This window comes from Mytilus californianus, unplaced genomic scaffold (genome assembly GCF_021869535.1).
Source record: "Mytilus californianus isolate M0D057914Y unplaced genomic scaffold, xbMytCali1.0.p SCAF_1, whole genome shotgun sequence".
NCBI lineage: Eukaryota > Metazoa > Mollusca > Bivalvia > Mytilida > Mytilidae > Mytilus > Mytilus californianus.
The window spans coordinates 69410355-69433980 of NW_026262581.1; the positions used below are offsets into that span (position 1 = coordinate 69410355).

The 23626-nt window shown below is 33.5% G+C and overlaps 1 protein-coding gene across 5 annotated transcripts in view; it reads left to right on the forward strand.

Moving 5' to 3' along the window:
• Positions 1 to 23626, forward strand: part of LOC127706598 (membrane-associated guanylate kinase, WW and PDZ domain-containing protein 2-like) — a 106443-nt gene that overhangs the window by 60202 nt on the left and 22615 nt on the right. For all 5 annotated transcript variants that reach the window (XM_052211256.1, XM_052211271.1, XM_052211278.1 and 2 more), the window contains 6 exons: positions 4494 to 4682; positions 9536 to 10195; positions 13380 to 13417; positions 15611 to 15695; positions 20170 to 20211; positions 21234 to 22237. In XM_052211256.1, the coding sequence (XP_052067216.1) occupies positions 4494 to 4682; positions 9536 to 10195; positions 13380 to 13417; positions 15611 to 15695; positions 20170 to 20211; positions 21234 to 22237 (2018 nt within the window). The remainder of the gene's footprint in view (positions 1 to 4493; positions 4683 to 9535; positions 10196 to 13379; positions 13418 to 15610; positions 15696 to 20169; positions 20212 to 21233; positions 22238 to 23626) is intronic.

Sequence of the window (23626 nt, forward strand, 5' to 3'; positions counted from 1 at the left end):
ACTCACCTAGACAAGTGTCAGCTGATTGCCATCACTTGGCATCTGTTGGCAATTAACCATTATTAAGAAAATTCTCCTCTGAAACTTCTTGACCAATTGAAACAAAATTGAGTAACAATAATCTTTAGAATATCTAGTTAAAAAATGTATCTGATGATCTACCCTGTCAATAAACATAGAAAAGTGCAAGGAATCTTTATATATCTTGAAAACCATTTCAGATAGAAAAAATATGACGAGGCAGATGAAATGTTTAAATGTAAAGATCAACCTACTGGCCGTTTTGACTGAAATGGTCAGAAGACTTTTTATAGTTGTTTTTGCCCTTATATGACAATTTTTACCATTTTTGTCGAGCCTTCGAGACATAGCGATCCTACATTCCGTCGTCGGCGGCGTCCACAAATATTCACTCTGTGGTTAAAGTTTTTAAAATTTTAATAACTTTCTTAAACTATCCTGGATGTCTACCAAACTTGGACAGAAGGTTGTTTATGATCATAAGATAATATTCAAAAGTAAATTTTGTAAAAAAAACAACCTTTTTTCCGTATTTTACTGATAAATGGACTTAGTTTTTCTGCCAGGAAACATTACATTCACTCTGTGGTTAAAGTTTTTGAAATTTTAATAACTTTCTTAAACTATCCTGGAAAATACCAAACTTGGAAAAAAGCTTGTTTATGATCATAAGATAGTATCCAGAAGTAAATTTTGTAAAAAAAATAATTCCATTTTTTCCGTATTTTACTTATAAATGGACTTAGTTTTTCTTCCAGTTAACATTACATACAGTCTGCAGTTTAAGTTCTTAAAACATTTATTAGATTCATAAACTATCCTGGATTTTTACCAAACTTGGACAGAAGCTACTTACAATCAAAAGATAGTATAGAGAGGAATATTTTTAATAATTTTTTTCCTCATTTTCGCTGAGCCTGTGATTAACACCAAAAGTAGGCGAGAGACTGGGTTCCGCGGAACCCTTACAAATTTTTTGTATTATTTGCTATTATCTTGAAAACTATAAAAGATAAAGAAAAAATTTTAAACGGAAAATTCAACAAATTTTTACAAATGCTCATGTGAAACAAATTAAGCTGGATAAAATACAGGAGTTTATATATATATATATATATATATTAATGGCTTAATTTTCAATTGTCCTATTTAAGTGTTAAAAGTTTTTGACAGTTAATGTAAGTATAGTAACCCAGTAAGTAGGTCTACAATATTAGTATTGTGTATTCCATGATGTTTTTCTTGGCCAATGAATACACTGTGGGATGATATTGTGGTCTATCATTTTGTGTAAAACAAGATGTGTTATGTTGACCAGTTGTTGCCACATTTACATTACAATTGATATACATATATGTGTGGAAATGAATGTCATTTGGTTATTTCAATATTTGTGTTTTTGGGTTACTGTTTCATTAATGTATAACCTCCTTTTATTGATATCAATGACTAAGAGTTGCTGTTTGATAATACTTATTATATTATAAGATAAAATTGGGAATGAATTAAAGGATTTTTGTCATTCGGCGACAAAAGTCACGGAAAGCGAGACATAGGGATTGCTTTTACGGCTTCAGCTCCGGCTCCAGCGTCAACAATTGTTAAGTTTTCTGCTTAAGTTAGTTTGATAGGATCTACTTGTGATAGATCAATGGTATATTGTATGAAGTTGCATTACTATCAGGACATATCAGTTTGACAACTATTTTGAGGCCTTGCCTTGCCCCCTAGGACATGGTCCAGTGATTTTGAATTAATTAGCAATTTTCAATGTTAAGTTTTCTGCTAAATTTAGTTTGATAAGATCTACTGGTGATAGATTAATGATATTTTGTATGAAGTCGCATTACTATCAGTACATATCAGTTTGATGACTATTTTGAGGCCCTGCCCCCTAGGACATGGTCCAGTAAATTAGCAATTTTCAATGTTAAGTTTTCTGCTTAAGTTAGTTTGATAGGATCTGCTTGTGATAAATCAATGATATTTTGTATAAAGTTGCATTACAATCAGTACATATCAGTTTGACGACTTTTTTGAGGCCCTGCCCTCTAGGACATGGTCAAGTGACTTTGAATTAATTAGCAATTTTCAATGTTAAGTATTCCACTTTAGTTAGTTTGATTAGATCTACTTGTGATAGATCAATGATAGTTTGTATGAAGTTGCATTACTATCAGTTCTTATCGATTTGATGACTATTTCGATGCCCTGTCCCCTTTGTCATGGTCCAGTGACTTTGAATTAATTAGCAATTTTCAATGTTAAGTTTTTCTGCTTAAGTTATATTAATAGGAACTATTTACAATAAACAACGATATTTTCTATAAAGTTACATTACTGTCTGTACATCTTAGTTTGTCGACCATTTTCAGGCCCTGCCCACTAGATCATGGTCCAGTGACTGAATTAATAAGCAATGTTGCTGTCCATCAGATTGTCTTTTTCTGAATATTATGCCGATAGGCGAGACATATCTCTGTGTCAACAGTTTATTTTATACAAAAGTAGAATCATGTCATGGGAAATGTATTCATATCTACAATCTACATTCCAATCTGAAGTGAAATTGATCAACATTCTAGCTGTATACATTTTCCTTTGCTCAAGATATTTTCTAAAGATTTAAAAGTGCAAAAAATATTGTTTGAAAGACTAAATTGGGTTCAAGGCTATTTTTAAATTGGCTGTACATTCATACCTTCTCTATAATGCTATAATTACAATAACTTACTACAAAATGTCTTTGTGTAATTATCTTGTCTTGAATTTCCCTCATATTTTGACATTCCTTGATTTCATATGTTTGAAGAAAAATTCAATGTTAGATATGAGAATTGGAGAATAACACATGGTGAGTCTTAAATACATGTACAGGGTGCTGATACGTAGTTACTTACTGAAACATTACTTCATTGTTTTAAGGGGTGGTACCTATATAATGGATGGTGTGTCATATACATTTTAAATGATTTAAAAAAGATAAGTGTGAAAATGAGAATATCTTTTAATTTAAATCAGATGAAAGTGATACACTAGAAATTAAAGGACTTCTGTTCTACGTTGTCATTAGGGACAGTGTTTAGCAGGCTGTTCAAACTGTGTAAAAATCAATCCTTGAACATGTGAATCATATTACAGCATACATTCAGGTTTATACTGTAAAATCATTTCATGGTCTGATATGTTTTAGTCTTACGTAATATATTTGAGCTTTGATAATCTGGATATCAATGGCAAGATTTTATGAGATAAATTGAGAGCTGTTTTATTACATTTGCAGGAACTGACATGTCTCTTTAGTAATAGTAAGGAAGTTTTGCCCAATGGCGAACATCAATTAGACCTTGACCCAACAATATTATTTAACCAATATTGACATGTAGAGGTCATCGTATGACTCTGAACACTAGACAAGTTTGGACACTGTATGATAAGTCTTAAATTTCCTCAAATCATTTTGTTGGTATAACACACAGGTGACCTCAGAATTTACAGCCAGATTAAACAAAAGTTTTAAAATGAACATTTTTACTTTTTTATTTGAAAGGTATGAATTTTTAAAAATAATTAAAAGATGGTTTGAGTATCTAAGAAAAATTGTATTATTGCCTAATGGAATAAACCCTGATATAATGGTTACATTGGGTGATGTATCTTTAGTTAAAAAAATGAAATGTATAATGTACACAATCAAAACATTTTTAATGCATTTAGTTCATACAAAATATAATGTTATATATATAAGTTAAGTTATGTTCAGTTTCTGTATCTTTAAAACAAAAATGTTAGCAAAGAGATATTTCAAAAAACATGTTTAGGATTAGAAATACTGTGGATTCATTTATTTTCATAGGTTTTAATTTTCGTGTATTGATTAAAAATTGTGTTTTCGTTGATAATTGATTTTGTGGTTGAACCTTTAACCCACAGTAGTATGGTAGAAATTATGCCTTCAGTGTACAATGAAAAATAAAACCAAAATGTCACCTGTCATTATATTTGACAAGAACATCAATTGTTACCATTAAATAGATATTATTGGATAGATAAATTCAGGTGATACATGTATTACTGCATGTCCATAGCTTATACATGTTTTTATATATGCAGGTACTGGCTATTATGCTTGTTTGTTCATTATCCCAAGGTAGTGACATTTTGTGGTTAGGAAAGTGGATATATAGTTGTCAACCTTAGAGATAAAAGGATGAAATTTCCCAAGTTGTGGAGGAGTAATTGCCTCAGAGTATTATTGATAAAAAGTTGAAAGGAAACTGGTTAATCGATTGTAATTTATTAATGTTTTAATCTATTCAGATGATTTAACATGTATCTCTTTAACCTGTTTTATCAACCATTACCATTTTTCCAGCCTCCATGTACACGATATAGACATTTCTATAGAGGATATATAAATTTTTACTTTCTGCTCGGAACATTGTGAAATGAGACAATTAAATCTTTTACAGATCCAAAGAGAGTTTTCACAAAGATTCCTGATGAACTTAAAGGCCAAATAGTCAATACATCACTAGTTAAAAGTATAAGAGGATTTGGTTTTACCATTATTGGTGGAGATCATTCTGACCAGGAATTTCTACAGATTAAGAAAGTTGTAGAAAATGGCCCAGCATACTTAGATGGTGTACTTCAGACAGGTGGGTTGATTATCTAATTACAGGTAAACAATGATGATGTATTAATCATAACCAACTTAATCTATTTACAGGTAGGATAAGAATCTGCCAGGCGTTACATTGATACTTGGCAGCTATCATTAATCTGTTTATTACCGAAGAGAAAGATTGACATTTCCTCTGGGAAGTGTGAGCCAAATATTCTGTAAAATAGGCAGCTCTGTTTCACATTGCTGTGGTGAAGAACATTGAAATATAAGCTTAAAAAGTTGATGAAAAAATTTCAAACAAAATAAACAATCAATGTGTGCATGTATAATTTATATCTCATTTAGATTTTACAAAGAACTGATGAGCAAACCAGTACAATATATTCTATGAAATATTCTGTTCAAATAGTTTGCATTTCTAAAAATATAGATAAAAAGAAACTTCTGTATGATAAGAAAGTAATAATTTATAACCTAGTAGCAGGAATGCTATCATTTCTATAGCTGATTATTCATATTCTGTCACTACAAAAGGCGATTAATATGTTTTTGTTATTATTATGTAAACAGAAAATGAGGTCTTCATCATCTTGGAATAACTGACCATTGTTTCCTCTTTCATGTACTATCTGCTTTCTGAAGTGGGCAGTATATAGTATTAAGGGAGTTAGTCTATTGGTTTGTTGGTTTGTTTGTCTGTTTATTTGTCCTTCAATATGAACCTCTTGACAGAATTATGTGAAACTTTAGAGAATCTCAATTTTGCACTACCTACTTCATTTCTTGATCCATGTTATAGGGTTTTACTTTGAAATGACATGGACTTTGTCATACTCACACAATACAGTCATGACAGTACACATTTGTATCTTCTCCTAAGCCCCTTATCCAAACTTATAGAAACTTTATCAGACCCTTGCCAAGTAATGTCATTGTGTACCTGTAAAACTACCGATGGATGTCCACAAAGCTTCAAATACAATACAGTTATCTCTATTCTAATGCAAAATAAAGAAATCTTTCAATTTTAGTCTTTATTTTAGTGTAAATTTTCATTAATGAAAATTCCGTGAAATGATGTTATCTTCTTTTGCGCCTAAACTAGGTGACGTCATAAGTATGCTTCCAGCATCAAACGGTGACCTTCTGCTGTTGTCTGTTCTATGGTCGGGTTGTTGTCTCTTTGACACATTCCCCATTTCCATTCTCAATTTTATAAACACTGGGCGTTTTCTGGCTTGTTGTCCGCTTCAGAATGTAATAAAATTTGATAAAAAGTAGATTTCTAGGTGCAAAATGGGAGTTTTTTTGCTTATGATTGGAGAAATTACATGTCAATACATTGCGGAATTCAAAATGTCGGCTTCCTTACTTACAGACAGGGAGATAGAAAATTTTACGCTTATTGTCATCCAATCAGAACCATTGATACAAAACAATTGCATTAGAATACTTATTACCACAAAACTCAGATCAAGTACAAATTTGGGTAGTGTCACTTTTACCGTTCTTCAGTTATGTCCCTTTATAACTTTATATGATATGCAAGCGGGGGCATCATCTGTGTCCCATGGACATGATGGACACATTCCCCATTTATTTTTGGATTTCCCTTAGGAAATCATTGCTTTGTCTAAGGAGTTTTTATGAACAGATTTGCTTATGATTTAATTCCTTCTAGATCCCACTGGTCCTAAGTGGCTGAATTATGAGTGGTCTATTTACTGATTTGTTAATATTAATCCTTATAGCTCCATGCGGAGCAAGGTGTCTGAAGTTGAAGAATAGATTTGCTGTTGATAGAGATCCTACAGGCTCCAGTTACTGAGGGGTCTATATAAACAGGTTTGTCATGGATGTGAGTTAAGGAGAGTAAATTGTACTGGGTATCTGATTAACATATACCATACAGCTAATTAGCCACTATGAAAGAAGTTTCATATTATAGAATTGGTTAGGTACTTGATGTTTTACTATATGATCCAGGTTCTTGTGTAACGTCCATGTTCAGCATTTTTAGTTCCCTATCGACGAGGTCGAAGGGGACTTTAGGTTTGCACTGCGTCCGTCTGTCTGTCTGTCTGTCCATCCGTCAGTCCGGCAAATCAGTTTTCCACACTTTTTTATACGCCCGTTTACGGGAAGAATTATGGTATACCGTTGACCGTCTGTCCGTCCGTCCGTCGTCAACATGTGGGACATTAACTCAAAAACGCTTTTACCAATTTGCATAAAACTTTGGTGAATTATTTATATCTATTGACGTGAGCTCCCTTTCATTTTTTATAAATGTAGGATTTACCATTTCCGAGTTTTGGGGTTTTATTCATTAGAAAAGGGGGGTCTTTCCAGTTTTTGGACAATAACTCAAAAAATATTTCACCAATTTGCAAGAAACTTTGGTGAATTTTTCATATCTATTGACGTTAGCTCCCTTTCGTTTTTTATAAATTTCGGATTTACCGTTTCCGAGTTTTGGGGTTTTATTCATTAGAAAAGGGGGGTCTTTCCAGTTTTTGGACAATAACTCAAAAAATATTTCACCAATTTGCAAGAAACTTTGGTGAATTTTTCATATCTATTGACGTTAGCTCCCTTTCGTTTTTTATAAATTTCGGATTTACCGTTTCCGAGTTTTGGGGTTTTATTCATTAGAAAAGGGGGGAGTTTCCAGTTTTTGGACAATAACTCAAAAACAATTTCACCAATTTGCAAGAAACTTTGATGAATTGTTTATTTCTATAGACATGAGCTCCCTTTTGATTTTTATAAATTTCAGACCATACGTATCTGATTTATGGGGTTTTAATCATTACAAAAAGGGGGATTTTCCAGTTTTCGGACAATAACTCAAAAATGCTTTCAGCATTTTTTATGAAATTTTGGTAAATTATTTTTTTTGTAAGCTCCCTTTTGATTTTTATAAATTTTCAATTTTATGTTTCAGAGTTATAAGATTTTATTTGTTTATAGTCTGACAACAGATTTACTAAGTATTACGCAATAGCACAGTGTATTGCACACCAGCAAGAAATCTTTCATATAACCAATTTCAAGTTCTTTGACTACATTTATTCAGAAACCTATAATATATCAAATATTGAATTACAATCCAAATTTAGACCTGTATCAAGCTTGAATATTGTGTCCATTTTTGCCCCAACTGTTCAGGGTTGGACCTCTGCGGGCGTATCCAGCTGCGCTCAGCGAAACAGATTATTTTTATGCCCCCGCCGTAGCGGAGGGGGCATTAAGTTTTACCCTTGTCCGTCTGTACGTACGTCCCGAAATTGGTTTCCGTTCTCTAACTTGAGTTTGCCTCAACCAAATGTTATGAAACTTATACACAATGCTTATTACCACAAAACACAGATCAAGTTTGAATTTTGGTGGCGTCACTTTAACCGATCTAGAGTTATGCCCCTTTATAAAAGGAAATATTGCAAAATTTTTAGTTTCCGTTCTCTAACTTAAGTTTGCCTCAACCAAATGTTATGAAACTTATACACAATGCTTATTACCACAAAACACAGATCAAGTTTGAATTTTGGTGGTGTCACTTTAACCGATCTAGAGTTATGCCCCTTTATAAAAGGAAAAATTGCAAAATTTTTATTTTTCTTCTAAATATCAAGTTTATATAATATATTTTTAAAATTGGAGTTATCTTCCTTTGACCATGATTATAGTTGAATCAACTACAATCAATGCTTTATACAATGCAATGTTTAATTTTGACTTCCACTGATAAAACACAGATCAAGTTGAATTTGGGTAGTGTCACTTTAACCATTATTGAGTTATGCCCCTTTATAAATAGAAAGATTGCAAAATTTTAGTTTCCATTCTGTAACTGAAGTTTTCCCCAGCCAAACATTATGAAACCTATACACAATATTCATTACCACAAAACTCAGTAAGGATCAAGTACAATTTTTTTGTTTCAGTTCTCTAACTTGAGTTTGCCTCAACCAAATGTTATGAAACTTATACACAATGCTTATTACTACATAATACAGATTAAGTACGAAATTAGGTGGCAACACTTTTACCATTCTAGAGTTATGTCCCTTTATAAACATAAAAATTGCTGAATTTTTTAGTTTGTCTCAACCAAATGTTGTAAAACTTATACACAACCGTTCTAGAGTTATGCGTGTTTACAAATAGAAAAATTGCTGAATTTTTAGTTTCTGTTCTCTACTTAAGTTAGCCTCAACCAAATGTTATGAGACTTACACACAATGCTTATTACCACAAAACTCAGATCAAGTTCAAATTTGGGTAGCGTCACTTTTACCGTTCTTCAGTTATGTCCCTTTATAACTATATGATATGCAAGCGGGGGCATCATCTGTGTCCACATGTGGACACTATCCACATTTATTTCTTCATGCTTGAAGACATTGATTTGATATTTGGTATATAGTTTTATCATGACAAGTTACAGATCAAGCTCCAATTTTGTTCCGGTTTGATGATTTTGTCCAGAATTATGGTCCTTGGACTTGGAAAATTCACTCAAATAATCAGTTTTCCACACTTTTTTCGTCATGCTTGAAGATATTGTTTTAATATTTGTTATATAGTTTACACCATGACAAGTTACAGATCAAGTTAGCAGTTTGTTCCAGTACAATGTTTTTAACGGGTAGGGGACTATGTCATGTATGCATAGCCAAGCAATACTCTCAGAATGCTTGTTATAGTTACATACAAAAAAAGATTATTTATCAACATAAGAACCCAAGTATACAGAAGGAAAATATTTTCTGCATGTCTTTCTTGTTGGTTTGTCATCTCTGAAATCTGAAACACTCATGTGGTTTTGTCTGGCCTAATATTACATTGTATAGAGGATAATGAATATTATTATATTTTCAGGCGATGTATTGGTTTATGTGGATGATAAATGTGTGTTAGGATATTCTCACCAAGATATTGTTAATTTATTTCAAACTATTGAACCTCTTCAAAGAGTTAGCCTTTCTGTGTGTCGTGGTTATTCATTACCATTCGATCCCGATGATCCGAACACGGAAATAATAGTGACAGTGGCTGTGTCGCTGCCTTCGGGTGACTCACCATTTGTGCTTGCACCACCAAGTTACGCATTTCATCAGGAAAACCACCCGAATTCAGGTATGAATTTTACCTCAGCAAATAACCCTAAATCATTACCTGATTTAACTAGGTCTGTCAAATCAAACTCAGACAATTCTCTACATGGCAGTGGTGGAGGTGGCAGCATACGTAACGATAACGCACCAGACGTTTTAGATTCTTCATCTTCCAAAGTGGAAACATTGACGATGCACATTGTGCGCGGTGAAATGGGTTTTGGTTTCACGATTGCTGATAGTGCTTTCGGACAGAGAGTGAAACAGATTCTGGATAAACCGCGATGTAAGGATTTACAGGAGAGTGATATTCTACAGGAAATAAATAGTGTCAATGTCAAGAACATGTCTCACTCACAAATTGTTCAGGTTCTAAAGGAATGTCCTAAAGGGGTGGAAACAAAGATAGTCATCCAGAGAGGAGGTAAGACAAATATAATAACAACATGATTCACTCACAAATCGTTCAGGTTTTAAAGGAATGTCCTAAAGGGGTGGAAACAAAGATAGTCATCCAGAGAGGAGGTTAGAAAAATATAATAACAACATATGATTCACTCACAAATCATTCAGGTTCTAAAGGAATGTCCTAAAGGGGTGGAAACTAAGATAGTCATCCAGAGAGGAGGTCAGAAAAATATAATAACAACATAATTCACTCACAAATCGTTCAGGTTTTAAAACTAAAAGGTTCCTAAAGTTGAGTTTGAACTGACAAACTAGCAATCCCTGTTGATAAACTTCTAAAACTAGTCAACCACCAAGGCCCCAAGTAATGAAAGCACTGCTAATATGATATAAAATAACTATTTCATTGAAAAGGATGCTAGCTCACCAGATCTTTCAAATTCTTTCAAGAGTTCCAAAACTGCAAATTCCCCCAAAATCCACTATTTTGTGACAATTTAATCCTGGTTTCAAAAATTTGAAGTGTTTTTATTTTCATATGGGTTCCAAAGAAAGAAGGTTATTTGAAGTTTACTATGGTTTGGGGGTGGGAAACATTTACTGTATATGGCATTTCCTGTAGGCTGGATTGCATCATCAGCAAGAAGAATTGTAAATCTCTGTACATTGGGACCAGCTGAAAGGTCTGAAAGGATAAATTAAAATCATTTCATACATACTATAAGCAAAATAAACTGATGAGAAATTTCCAAATGTAGTCATGATGCACTATCATGATGACAAAAGTTCACTTAAATATGGTCCATGGACTGACATTCAACCAATTTGGAAACTTCATTACTCATATAACATGTATAATACATTCACATCATAAAGGTTACATGCACGGCCAATATCGAAAGTATTAAATTTAATCAGGTTTTTAAGGGCCTTTCATTGGCCCTGAATTATTAAATTATAAAAAGAATTTTGGTTTGGTGTTTTCAGTCTTTTACAAATGTGTATGTGTATTTACTATTATATTTATACACATGTCTTTTGAGTATATATCTGTATATATTGAGCGAACACAAGATTTATATCCATGGTATCTTATCAAGGCAGGCAAAAAATTGCTCATTATAAATTAACCGTTAAAACTTTGAAAAAGGCAACCCTGTCATGTCTATAAAAAGAAGAGTGAAGAAATCTAGGCAAACAACTTGAATGTGCATTTTAAATGTACTTGTATAAGACAAGTATAAATAGGTGTAGTTCATCTCTGTATAACTTATTATTTATAAATTACTTGTAATAAATAACCTGGGGATAACTGTCAATCAGTTGATTAGATGTACATTTCCTACATTCCTGTATTCATAGTGGTTAGAAAGGAATAAAATTCTTAATCTTGATAATTTCATCAAATTTGCCTTATCGATATTGTAAATGAAATTAATTCATTTGGACTCATTCCAAAATATAACTGTAAGGTAAAGGTCAGTCACAATTTACATGATTTATATGAAAAATTATCTGATGTTCATGCAAAGATTTGTTTAGAAATAGCCAAGGCAGTGGAATTGATTGCCAAATGTGGGCTTTGGTGAATCTTTCCTGGCATTGATAAAGAAATAAGAAAATGTAGTAGGATTATGAAAGTATCCATTTTAGACAAACCATGTTAACACTACATGTGGAAATGGTGATGATGCAAGCCCTTGTTCTCTTCTTTTCTGTTTTTTTCTTTGGCTAAATTAACATAACTTCATCACAAATATAGTCCCTAGGTGTGGACAGTGTATAACTTGCACTTTTTATTCATACACTTTCCAAATTTATTTCTTTATACTTTATGCATGAAATATTAAGTAGCGGTGAAATTACATGTTGTTCATAAGCGTATATTCTTCCAAAATAATGTTTTGGTAGCTAATAAATAAATATAAAACATGCTTCCTGTGTGAATATATAATATAAATAAGAAGATAATGTGTTTTTTGGCGAGGGTTATGCTTTATGTTTCTTCTCACCAAACATGTGTCAAACAACAAAGAATATATAACTGAATTCACTGTCATCACACATGTGTCACATGGCAAACATGGACAATGATAAGGAAATATTTTACACTAATCATTGCTAACACTGGATTGTTTTAGTCAAGAACATTGATGTAATATTTATGACTCTGAGAAATTTTGAAAAACAGTTGATGTTTTCTGTCCAAATTGACCCTATTATATATATAATAGTACCTTCTTATCTGGTTAACCTACATATGATTAAACACAAATAATAATAGATAGATGACACTTGTCTCTGATCAGTGTTTAATCTTAGTGATTCAGCCATGTAGTTGTCAAAGTAGTGTTGTTCTGATATGAGTTAAGATTGCAATAAACAATTAATTGTAGAAAAGACATCTCAGTTCTGTTAGGGCTAAGGAAAATATATTATTTTGCCATTGGTATAATGCAGAGTGCACGAAATCTCTAATCAAAAATAACGGGTGCACATATCGCCCAATCAGGATTAGCCATACTCTAAATTCGAATACCATGTTATCTTCATAAAATGGCTGCACCCATAACATGCATAATATTTAATGGTTGATTGTAACCTATAAGGGTCCTGTTAATGGCTTTTGGTTCTTAAGGAAGGTGTCCAGATATATATAGTGTTTCTAACTTTCTTTAAACCCAATAAAAATTTCAATTGTTTTGGTCTTATCTGATTATCCTGTACCTTTGTATATTGTTATTTCTTGTAATGTTTTGTTTAAAAGTTAAGATCTAACTTACTAAACATCATTTTGCTGGACAAGAACAATGCAGAAAATTGAAAGGCTTAGATATTAGGATGAGGTTTAGTCAGACATATGTATGGAGAGTTACATGCTGTATGGTATAAAAGTACAAACATGTGTATATTATCAGTGTTCAAAGGTACTTTGGGTTTCATAACGTCTGAAATTAGAACACCACAAGTCTCAGAAGAAGGATATTTTGTCAGTAGCTTACATTAAATACAAAATAGTCACTTTAGCCTATATTTTATGCATGAATGACTCTATTATGTAGATCCTTTGATGTAATCTATTAATATTTAATAGCTTATAAACATTTGTCATTTTTGTCTGATGAATTTCTTTATCATGAAAAATAAAGAGGATGTTATTTTCTTCTGTCTTTAAATAATAAGTTTTTCTTTTATTATAGGTGTTCCACTAAGAAGTAGAAAGCCTTCAAACCAAGGGGTGAGTATTGGATAGTTATAATTATGGGTGATAGATAAATCATGAAATATAAAAATAAAAACTACAAGTTTTAAGTATACTCCTCCATAACAATGAGATTGGTTGGCAGCTTGATTCCAGTGATACAGAAGTAACTTCAAACTAACCTGGTGTTACCTCACTAAAAACTTTAGTTGAGTAACTTCAAACTAACCTGGTGTTACCTCACTAAAAGTTTTAGTTGAGTAACTTCAAACTAACCTGGTGTTACCTCACTAAAAGCTTTAGTTGAGTAACTTCAAACTTACCTGGTGTTACCTCACTAAAAGCTTTAGTTGAGTAACTTCAAACTAACCTGGGGTTACCTCACTAAAAGCTTTAGTTGAGTAACTTCAAACTTACCTGGTGTTACCTCACTAAAAGCTTTAGTTGAGTAACTTCAAACTTACCTGGTGTTACCTCACTAAAAGCTTTAGTTGAGTTACTTCAAACTTACCTGGTGTTACCTCACTAAAAGCTTTAGTTGAGTAACTTCAAACTTACCTGGTGTTACCTCACTAAAAGCTTCAGTTGAGTAACTTCAACCTTACCTGGTGTTACCTCACTAAAAGCTTTAGTTGAGTAACTTCAAACTTACCTGGTGTTACCTCACTAAAAGCTTTAGTTAAGTTAACAAATAAGATAAGATGTGAAATAATTATCAGTTGAATTGTACAGATGTTAAAGGAACAGAAGGAAGAAATTGAATGGTGAACTACAATGTACCATGGCTGTTTAAATTCTCAATTTTGATGAAATGAAAATGACTATTAATATTTATCTGTATTACATACATATTTAGAAATAAAGCTATGCAACCTTAGTCCTGACAATATGTCTAAACTATTCTGTGTATAAATAAGCTGAAAAATCATATTACATTTTGTACCCAGTATAACCCATTTCTAGGGGTATGACCAAGCCTAGGAAAACTGGGATAATTCTTTGCCTACCCCTTAGTGTAACAGAGAATGGTGCTTGGTGCAGACCCTGATTTGATTGTTTTTCTTTCAACACCAGTGTAACTCATCATGGTGCTTACTGCAGACACTGTTTGATAGTTTATGTATCAGTATAAGTGTGACAACTCAGGATGGTGCAGACCCTGTGTGATAGGTTGTTTGAGTACAAGTGTGACTACTCAGAATGGTGCAGACCCTGTATGATAGGTTGTTTGAGTTCAAGTGTGACGACCCAGGACGGTGCAGACCCTGTGTGATAGGTTGTTTGAGTACAAGTGTGACGACTCAGGACGGTGCAGACCCTGTATGATAGGTTGTTTGAGTACAAGTGTGACGACCCAGGACGGTGCAGACCCTGTGTAATAGGTTGTTTGAGCACAAATGTGATGACTCAGACGGTGCAGACCCTGTGTGATAGGTTGTTTGAGTACAAGTGTGACGACTCAGGATGGTGCAGACCCTGTGTGATAGGTTGTTTGAGTACAAGTGTGACAACCCAGGACAGTACTGACCCTGTGTGATAGGTTGTTTGAGTACAAGTGTGATGACTCAGGATGGTGCAGACCCTGTGTGATAGGTTGTTTGAGTTCAAGTGTGACAACTCCGGATGGTGCAGACCCTGTGATAGGTTGTTTTGAGTGCAAGTGTGACAACTCAGGACAGTGCAGACCCTGTGTTATAGGTTGTTTGAGTACAAGTGTGACGACTCAGGATGGTTCAGACCCTGTGTGATAGGTTGTTTGAGTACAAGTGTGACGACTCTGGACAGTGCAGACCCTGAGTGATAGGTTGTTTGAGTACAAGTGTGACAACTCAGGATGGTGCAGACCCTGTGTGATAGGTTGTTTGAGTACAAGTGTGATGACTCTGGACGGTGCAGACCCTGAATGATAGGTTGTTTGAGTACAAGTGTGATGACCCAGGATGATAGGTTGTTTGAGTACAATGTTAGGCAGCATGGTTTTTTGCTGCAGAAGTTGTATGATAGTTTATTATTGAGAACATTATTTTAGTGATACTTGTGCTTGCTACAGAACCTTCATGATTGTTGGAACACCATTGTGACTCAGCTTAAAGATCTTTTCCATAAGATTACTGTGTTTCTTTTGTTTATTTTAGGATTTATGACTGATATATGATATGTTGATATTTTATTCTGTTTTCTTATTACACTCCAGGGCTAAGACAATTACTGATATGGATTATATTTCAGACAAAGTCAGAAGGAAATACATCTGATACCAGCTTCAGTAGTAATCCAGGTGCTTTCTTTTTTAATGAAGATAAACAGACATCAGGTAGGACTAATATTATATGAGGAGGGAAGGGTCTCATGGGTGTGGCAGTCTAATTAAAGGGGGTTAGTATTGTATGAGCAGTGAACCTTGATCTTATTAACTTCAACATCTGAGTATGTTAGTTGTTATCAGTCCTATAAGATTGTTATCAGTCATCAGACATGGTTTATAAGATTGTTATCAGTCATCAGACATGGTTTATAAGATTGTTATCAGTCATCAGACATGGTCATATAAGATTGTTATCAGTCGTCAGACATGGTCTTAATAGATTGTTATCAGTCGTCAGACATGGTCATATAAGATTGTTATCAGTCCTTAGACATGGTCTTATAAGATTGTTATCAGTCGTCAGACATGGTCTTATAAGATTGTTATCAGTCCTCAGACATGGTCATAAGATTGTTATCAGTCGTCAGACATGGTCTTATAAGATTGTTATCAGTCGTCAGACATTGTCTTATAAGATTGTTATCAGTCCTCAGACATGGTCATATAAGATTGTTATCAGTCCTCAGACATGGTCTTATAAGATTGTTATCAGTCGTCAGACATGGTCTTATAAGATTGTTATCAGTCATTAGACATGGCCTTATAAGATTGTTATCAGTCATCAGACATGGTCTTATAAGATTGTTATCAGTCATCAGACATGGCCTTATAAGATTGTTATCAATCATCAGACATGGTCTTATAAGATTGTTATCAGTCTTCAGACATGATCTTATAAGATTGTTATCAGTCATCAGACATGGTCATAAGATTGTTATCAGTCATCAGACATGGTCTTATAAGATTGTTATCAGTCATCAGACATGGTCTTATAAGATTGTTATCAGTTCTTAGATTTGGTCTTATAAGATTGTTATCAGTCCTCAGACATGGCCTTATAAGATTGTTATCAGTCGTCAGACATGGTCTTATAAGATTGTTATCAGTCGTCAGACATGGTCTTAAAAGATTGTTATCAGTCCTCAGACATGGTCTTATAAGATGGTTTTCAGTCCTCAGACATGGTCATATAAGATTGTTATCAGTCATCAGACATGGTCTTAATAGATTTTTATCAGTCGTCAGACATGGTCCTATAAGATTGTTATCAGTCCTCAGACATGGTCATAAGATTGTTATCAGTCGTCAGACATGGTCTTATAAGATTGTTATCAGTCGTCAGACATGGTCTTATAAGATTGTTATCAGACCTCAGACATGGTCTTATAAGATTGTTATCAGTCCTCAGACATGGTCATATAAGATTGTTATCAGTCTTCAGACATGGTCTTATAAGATTGTTATCAGTCATCAGACATGGTCATTAGATTGTTATCAGTCTTCAGACATGGTCTTATAAGATTGTTATCAGTACTCAGACATGGTCTTATAAGATTGTTATCAGTCATCAGACATGGTCATAAGATTGTTATCAGTCCTCAGACATAGTCATAAGATTGTTATCAATCATCAGACATAGTCATAAGATTGTTATCAGTCATCAGACATGGCCTTATAAGATTGTTATCAGTCATCAGACATGGTCTTATAAGATTGTTATCAGTCATCAGACATGGCCTTATAAGATTGTTATAAGTCATCAGACATGGCCTTATAAGATTGTTATCAATCATCAGACATGGTCTTATAAGATTGTTATCAGTCATCAGACATGGCCTTATAAGATTGTTTTCAGTCATCAGACATGGTCTTATAAGATTGTTATCAGTCCTCAGACATGGTCTTATAAGATTGTTATCAGTCATCTGACATGGTCTTATAAGATTTTTATCAGTCATCAGACATGGTCATATAAGATTGTTATCAGTCATCAGACATGGTCATAAGATTGTTATCAGTCGTCAGACATGGTTTTATAAGATTGTTATCAGTCATCAGACATGGTCTTATAAGATTGTTATCAGTCATCAGACATGGTCTTATAAGATTGTTATCAGTCATCAGACATGGTCATATAAGATTGTTATCAGTCATCAGACATGGTCATATAAGATTGTTATCAGTCATCAGACATGGTCTTATAAGATTGTTATCAGTCATCAGACATGGTCTTATAAGATTGTTATTAGTCATCTGACATGGTCTTATAAGATTGTTATCAGTCATCAGACATGGTCATATAAGATTGTTATCAGTCATCTGACATGGTCTTATAAGATTGTTATCAGTAATCAGACATGGTCTTATAAGATTGATTGCTTGATTGTTGTTTGTTTAAAGTCCACTCTTGAAGAAAAGTATTACTAGAAACAGGAAAATTTGTCACCAATACCATGCTATTCATACTCAAACAAATGGCAGGGAATCATTTTTTCATAAATCTTGATTTTAGATAGCAATAAATATATTACGCCAGAGATGAGCTATGGGAAATGGAAATAACTCAAACTTTTCTATTATAAAATAAGGAGATGTGGTCCATTGGTATGATTGCCAATGAGACAACTATCAAACAGAGTTCAAATGAAGTGAATGTAAGCAATTATAAGCAACCCTATGGCCTTTAACAATGACAAAAACCCACACCTTATAGTTGGCTATAAAAGGCCCTGACATGAAAAATGTAAAACAATTCACATGAGAAAACCAAGGGCCTAATTTATAACAAAACAAATGGAAAATCTTTGATCATGAAATTAATATTTCATCAATATGAAATATAATTTGGCAAAGAAGTGTAAATACTGTTATAAAAGAGTGTGGTTTATAGACAATTATAATGATAATGGTCACACCTCAGAAAAATACCTCAAATAATTAATTACAGAAGTGTGTTAGAATCATTTCACATTTACTTAGCGACATAGCGATCTTGTATTCCATCCTATATTCCATTGTTGATGTTGTTGGGCTATATCAATATTTCGCCTTAGGCTCAGTCTGTGGTTAAAATGGAATGATATGAAACTTTTAATTTTAATACAAGAAATAGCATCTGAAGAAAAACATGTTGGCTTATACTCATATTGTCACAAGGATAAATACCTGTTGGCCTATACTCATATTTTCAAAAAAGTTGGCCTACACTTGTACATGTATTGTCAATAGGATCAACAAGCCATGTTGGCCTACACTTGTACATGTATTGTCAATAGGATAAAAAAAACATATTGGCCTGCGCTTGTACATGTATTGTCGATAGGATCATAAAAACATATTGGCCTGCGCTTGTACATGCATTGTCTATAGGATCAAAAAGACATGTTGGCCTACACTTGTACATGTATTGTCTATAGGATCAAAAAGACATGTTGGCCTACACTTGTACATGTATTGTCTATAGGATCAAAAAGACATGTTGGCCTACACTTGTACATGTATTGTCAATAGGATCAAAAATACATGTTGGCCTACACTTGTACATGTATTGTCAATAGGATCAAAAAGACATGGTGGCCTACACTTGTACATGTATTGTCAATAGGATCAAAAATATATGTTGGCCTACACTTGTACATGTATTGTCAATAGGATAAAAAAGACATGTTGGCCTACACTTGTACATGTATTGTCAATAGGATCAAAAAGACATGGTGGCCTACACTTGTACATGTATTGTCAATAGGATCAAAAAGACATGGTGGCCTACACTTGTACATGTATTGTCTATAGGATCAAAAAGACATGTTGGCCTACACTTGTACATGTATTGCCAATAGGATCAAAAATACATGTTGGCCTACGCTTCTACATGTTTTGTCAATAAGATCAAAAATACATATTGGCCTATACTCATATTGACACTATGATTAATTCATTTTGGGTTTTATAAAACACTTAAGATTCCATAGATTGGAAACTATATAGCATTATTCATAAGGATTATTTATAATACATTCATTATACATAAAGATGTAGACTTGGAAAGTGTTTGCATGAAACTGAATTCTAATGAACATAAACACAAAACAGCTTGTCCTTGTAAGGAGTTTATGTTCACAAGACTGCATTGGTATTTCACAAAAATCAATAGTTAAACCCTGGAAATGTTGCTATAAGAAATTAAGAAAATAGTTAGTTTCACTCACTTGATCTTGTTACCTGGAGATGATTGTGGTTTCACTCACTTGATCTTGTTACCTGGAGATGATTGTGGTTTCACTCACTTGATCTTGTTACCTGGAAATGATTGTGGTTTCACTCACTTGATCTTGTTACCTGGAGATGATTGTGGTTTCACTCACTTGATCTTGTTACCTGGAAATGATTGTGGTTTCACTCACTTGATCTTGTTACCTGGAAATGATTGTGGTTTCACTCACTTGATCTTGTTACCTGGAGATGATTGTCAGGTATATATTATACAAAACATAGAATTCTGTTAAATGATGAAAAATGAAAACAAAGAGTTTGTTTTAAAACAACAACAAAAACATTAATTCTAAAATTTTCTTTTTCTTAAGTAATCTTTGATTGGAAATAGTATTGATGGAATATAAAATGCTAGTTAATTATGTTTCAGGCCATAATCGGTTTATGAATGGTGGAATTGACAGTAATAAAGGTAAATAGCATTATATGTACTGATAATTACAACAGGTCAGGGGTCATGTAAACATGTCAAGTTTACTAGTTTATAAAGCTTTTTCAATGGTGTTGACCTGCTTGACATTGGAAGTCAATTCTGTGAGTTAAAGCTGAGCTTGATTTTTCAGTGTTGAAAGTTCTGGAAGATAAAAGCCTGTTGTTCAACTATCCAATTTCCAATATAACTGCACATATATGTGATTTCAATTTTTATTAAAGAAAAACTAATTGTTTATTGTTAATTGTTAACAAGTTTATTAAATTGCTATATACCACATCTTCTTATATCTATATATTGCCATGTGTAAATCTCCTACAATTAATATAGGTTATTTTGCACTTGGAATGCCTAGTGACTGATTCAATTATGTATAAGAAACACCTAATCAATCAATACTTAAGACAAGAAAGCTGTGTTGTTAAAATGATCATATAGCAAGGCTGACATGTAAGTTAATTCAAGGATGATATTGCAAGCTAAATCACAAGGCTGACAAAGAACAATTATTTGGTGTAAAACTTGTTATAATTCACACAGTTTATTGATAGGTATAACATGGGAAGAATAAGATTGTTTGTGCTTAGTAATGATGAGATTTTTGTATTAAACTGTATGCTCATGGAGTAGTCTGCTTTGGGATTTAAATATCTTCAGATTAATTGATTTGAAATGGATTTATTATTTTCTGAAATTTTTTCACATTGAAAACAAAAAAGAAGGAAACAAGAAAAACAAACCTGTGTTAATCCAAATAAAAATTGCATTAGAGTTTCAATCATTTCTTGAACATCCAAGGGACCATGACAATATGTTCCAGTCATGGGGATGTTCTTATTGATATTGTCTCTTGCATGTCTGGATTAATTTAATATAGACTCAACAATATAGTAAAGATATCCATCATGTTCTAGTCTTTAGTTGTCCTGAGTGGATTATAAACCTATAAATATGTAATGAAAAGTATAGACTAAAAATGTTTTCACACATTTCTATTACAGAAAATCACGACATGATCGATGGATCAAAGCCAGCAATACCAAGCAGACCTAAAACTCCAAACCAATCAGATTCTAGACCAAAAACACCGACAGACAGACCTAAAACACCAACTCGGACATTAATTGAAGATCATGGGAAACCACCTTTAGGCAATAGACACATGGAAATGTTTAGTACTCACAATGATTTAAGGAGAGATAATGATGAAATTCGAGATTTAGGAAGTCAGGGTCAGGACTTAAATCAGTCAAGGTCATCATCAGAATTTTATGACATTAATACCAGGCCTCCTCCTGGTCCTAGATACGACCAGTATCGTAACGAGCAACGAACATTTAGACCGGATACATTTTCTAGGAGTAATAGTGCTGCACAATTCAATTCTCATGATAGGGAAAGGGAAGTAACAAAGCCAGGGATGTTCAGGAGTAGAACCCCTGGTCCAGATATGTTACATCGGGGCCATGGGCCTGATTATAGAGGAGATCATCAGAGACCTAAAACTCCTACAGCTCAGGACATGAGGAGTAAAACACCTTTACCTGGATCTTCTTATAATTACAGTGACAGAGGAGGATATCAAAACAATACATTTGGTATGAACGGACCTTCACGACAAGGGTTTGGACAACAGAGACAGTGGGGGTTCAATAACTACCCCGGATCTCCTCCTACAGTAAGGAGGGGTGGGGATGATTATCAGGATCCTTATAAAAATAATTTTAGTACTTTTTCACAAAAGGGTGCTGGACATCCGTCTCGTCAAAGTACTTCATTTGAGGATGTCAATCCTACGCCTAGTAACTTAACTCGTGTTCCAAAACGTTTACCACTTCAGTCAAATTCTTCATTCAATAGTCAGTATTCAAGTTCCCCTCGTTTACCTCCACGTATGAGTAATCGTGAGGAAGCAGTTCGTGTGGCAGAATATTCTGTGACTTTAAGTAGACAGGACAGTGGATTCGGTTTTAGAATCATAGGGGGAACAGAAGAAGGATCACAGGTAATTTTATATCATTTGTCCTATAGTTGGATTAACTTCGTCATGAAACATGTTCCCGTGTTTCATGTGTAATACTTTTCATCAGGGAATGTCTAAATGTTTTACTTCTCATTATTGTGTTTTAGGCATAATTACTGTTTTAGGTAAATCGGGTGTCTTCCACTATCTTGGATTGTTAAACAATTACCGATAGTCTAGATCTTTAATGAATAGTGCAAATTTTGAGTGAAGAATGTAATTTATTTGTAAGACTTTTCATCTAAACGAGAAAAAAATTTACAGTTATCAGCCTTGCAAAGTCCGCACTGGTACATAGTCCACACCTCCCTTTTCGCCACAAGCATTCAGGAAAAAAAATTTTGAAACTGCTTGAAAACGTTTAATGAATCTCTGGTAATTTCAAATCCTGTGTGATCGTTTGCGGTATTTTCATGGAAAAACCTGTTTTTCATCATGAAGTAGAAGTTGAAAATGCTTGTAAATGATTCTAGAACACTCCACAAAAAGTGTTAAAATATGTCAAAATCACAAAGAAAGAATTGGGAAAGTTGTATTTCACATTAACCAGAAGTTCGTAAAACGTGTGTACATCAAAAATAATTACGTGGGAGTGTGCAGAAAATCTGTACTAAATAGTTACTACCAAAATACGACTGAAACTAAAACAGTTCCTTTCTTTAGTTAAATACTATTAAATATATCAATAACATTAATGTCTTATTTGTGACTGTGAATAATCTTCAGCTAAAACTTAATGCAAGCGTCAGTATGAAACACCAATAAGGAACAAATAACCAATTACATTTTGTGGTTTTTACTGCCCTATTGACGAAGTCGAAGGGGACTTTAGGTTTGCACTCCGTCCGTCCGTCTGTCTGTCCATCCGTCAGTCCGGCAAATCAGTTTTCCACACTTTTTTTCTTTGTGCTTGAAGATATAGATTTGATATTTGGTGTATTGTTTAATCATAACAAGTTACAGATCAAGTTCGAATTTTGTTCCGGTCTGACAGTTTTGTGCAGAGTTATGGTCCTTGAACTTGGAAAATTCACTCAAATAATCAGTTTTCCGCACTTTTTTTTGTCATGCTTGAAGATATTGATTTGATGATTGGTAAATAGTTTTATCATGACAAATTACAGATCAAGATCGAATTTTGTTCCGGACTAATAATTTTGTGCAGAGTTATGGTCTTTGGACTTAAAAAAATTCACTCAAATAATCAGTTTTCCTCACTTTTTTCGTCATGCTTGAAGATATTGATTTGATAATTGGTATATAGATTTATCATGACAAGTGACAGATAAATTTCGAATTTTGTTCTGGTCTGATGATTTTGTGCAGAGTTATGGTCCTTGGACTTTGAAAATTCACTCAAATAATCAATAT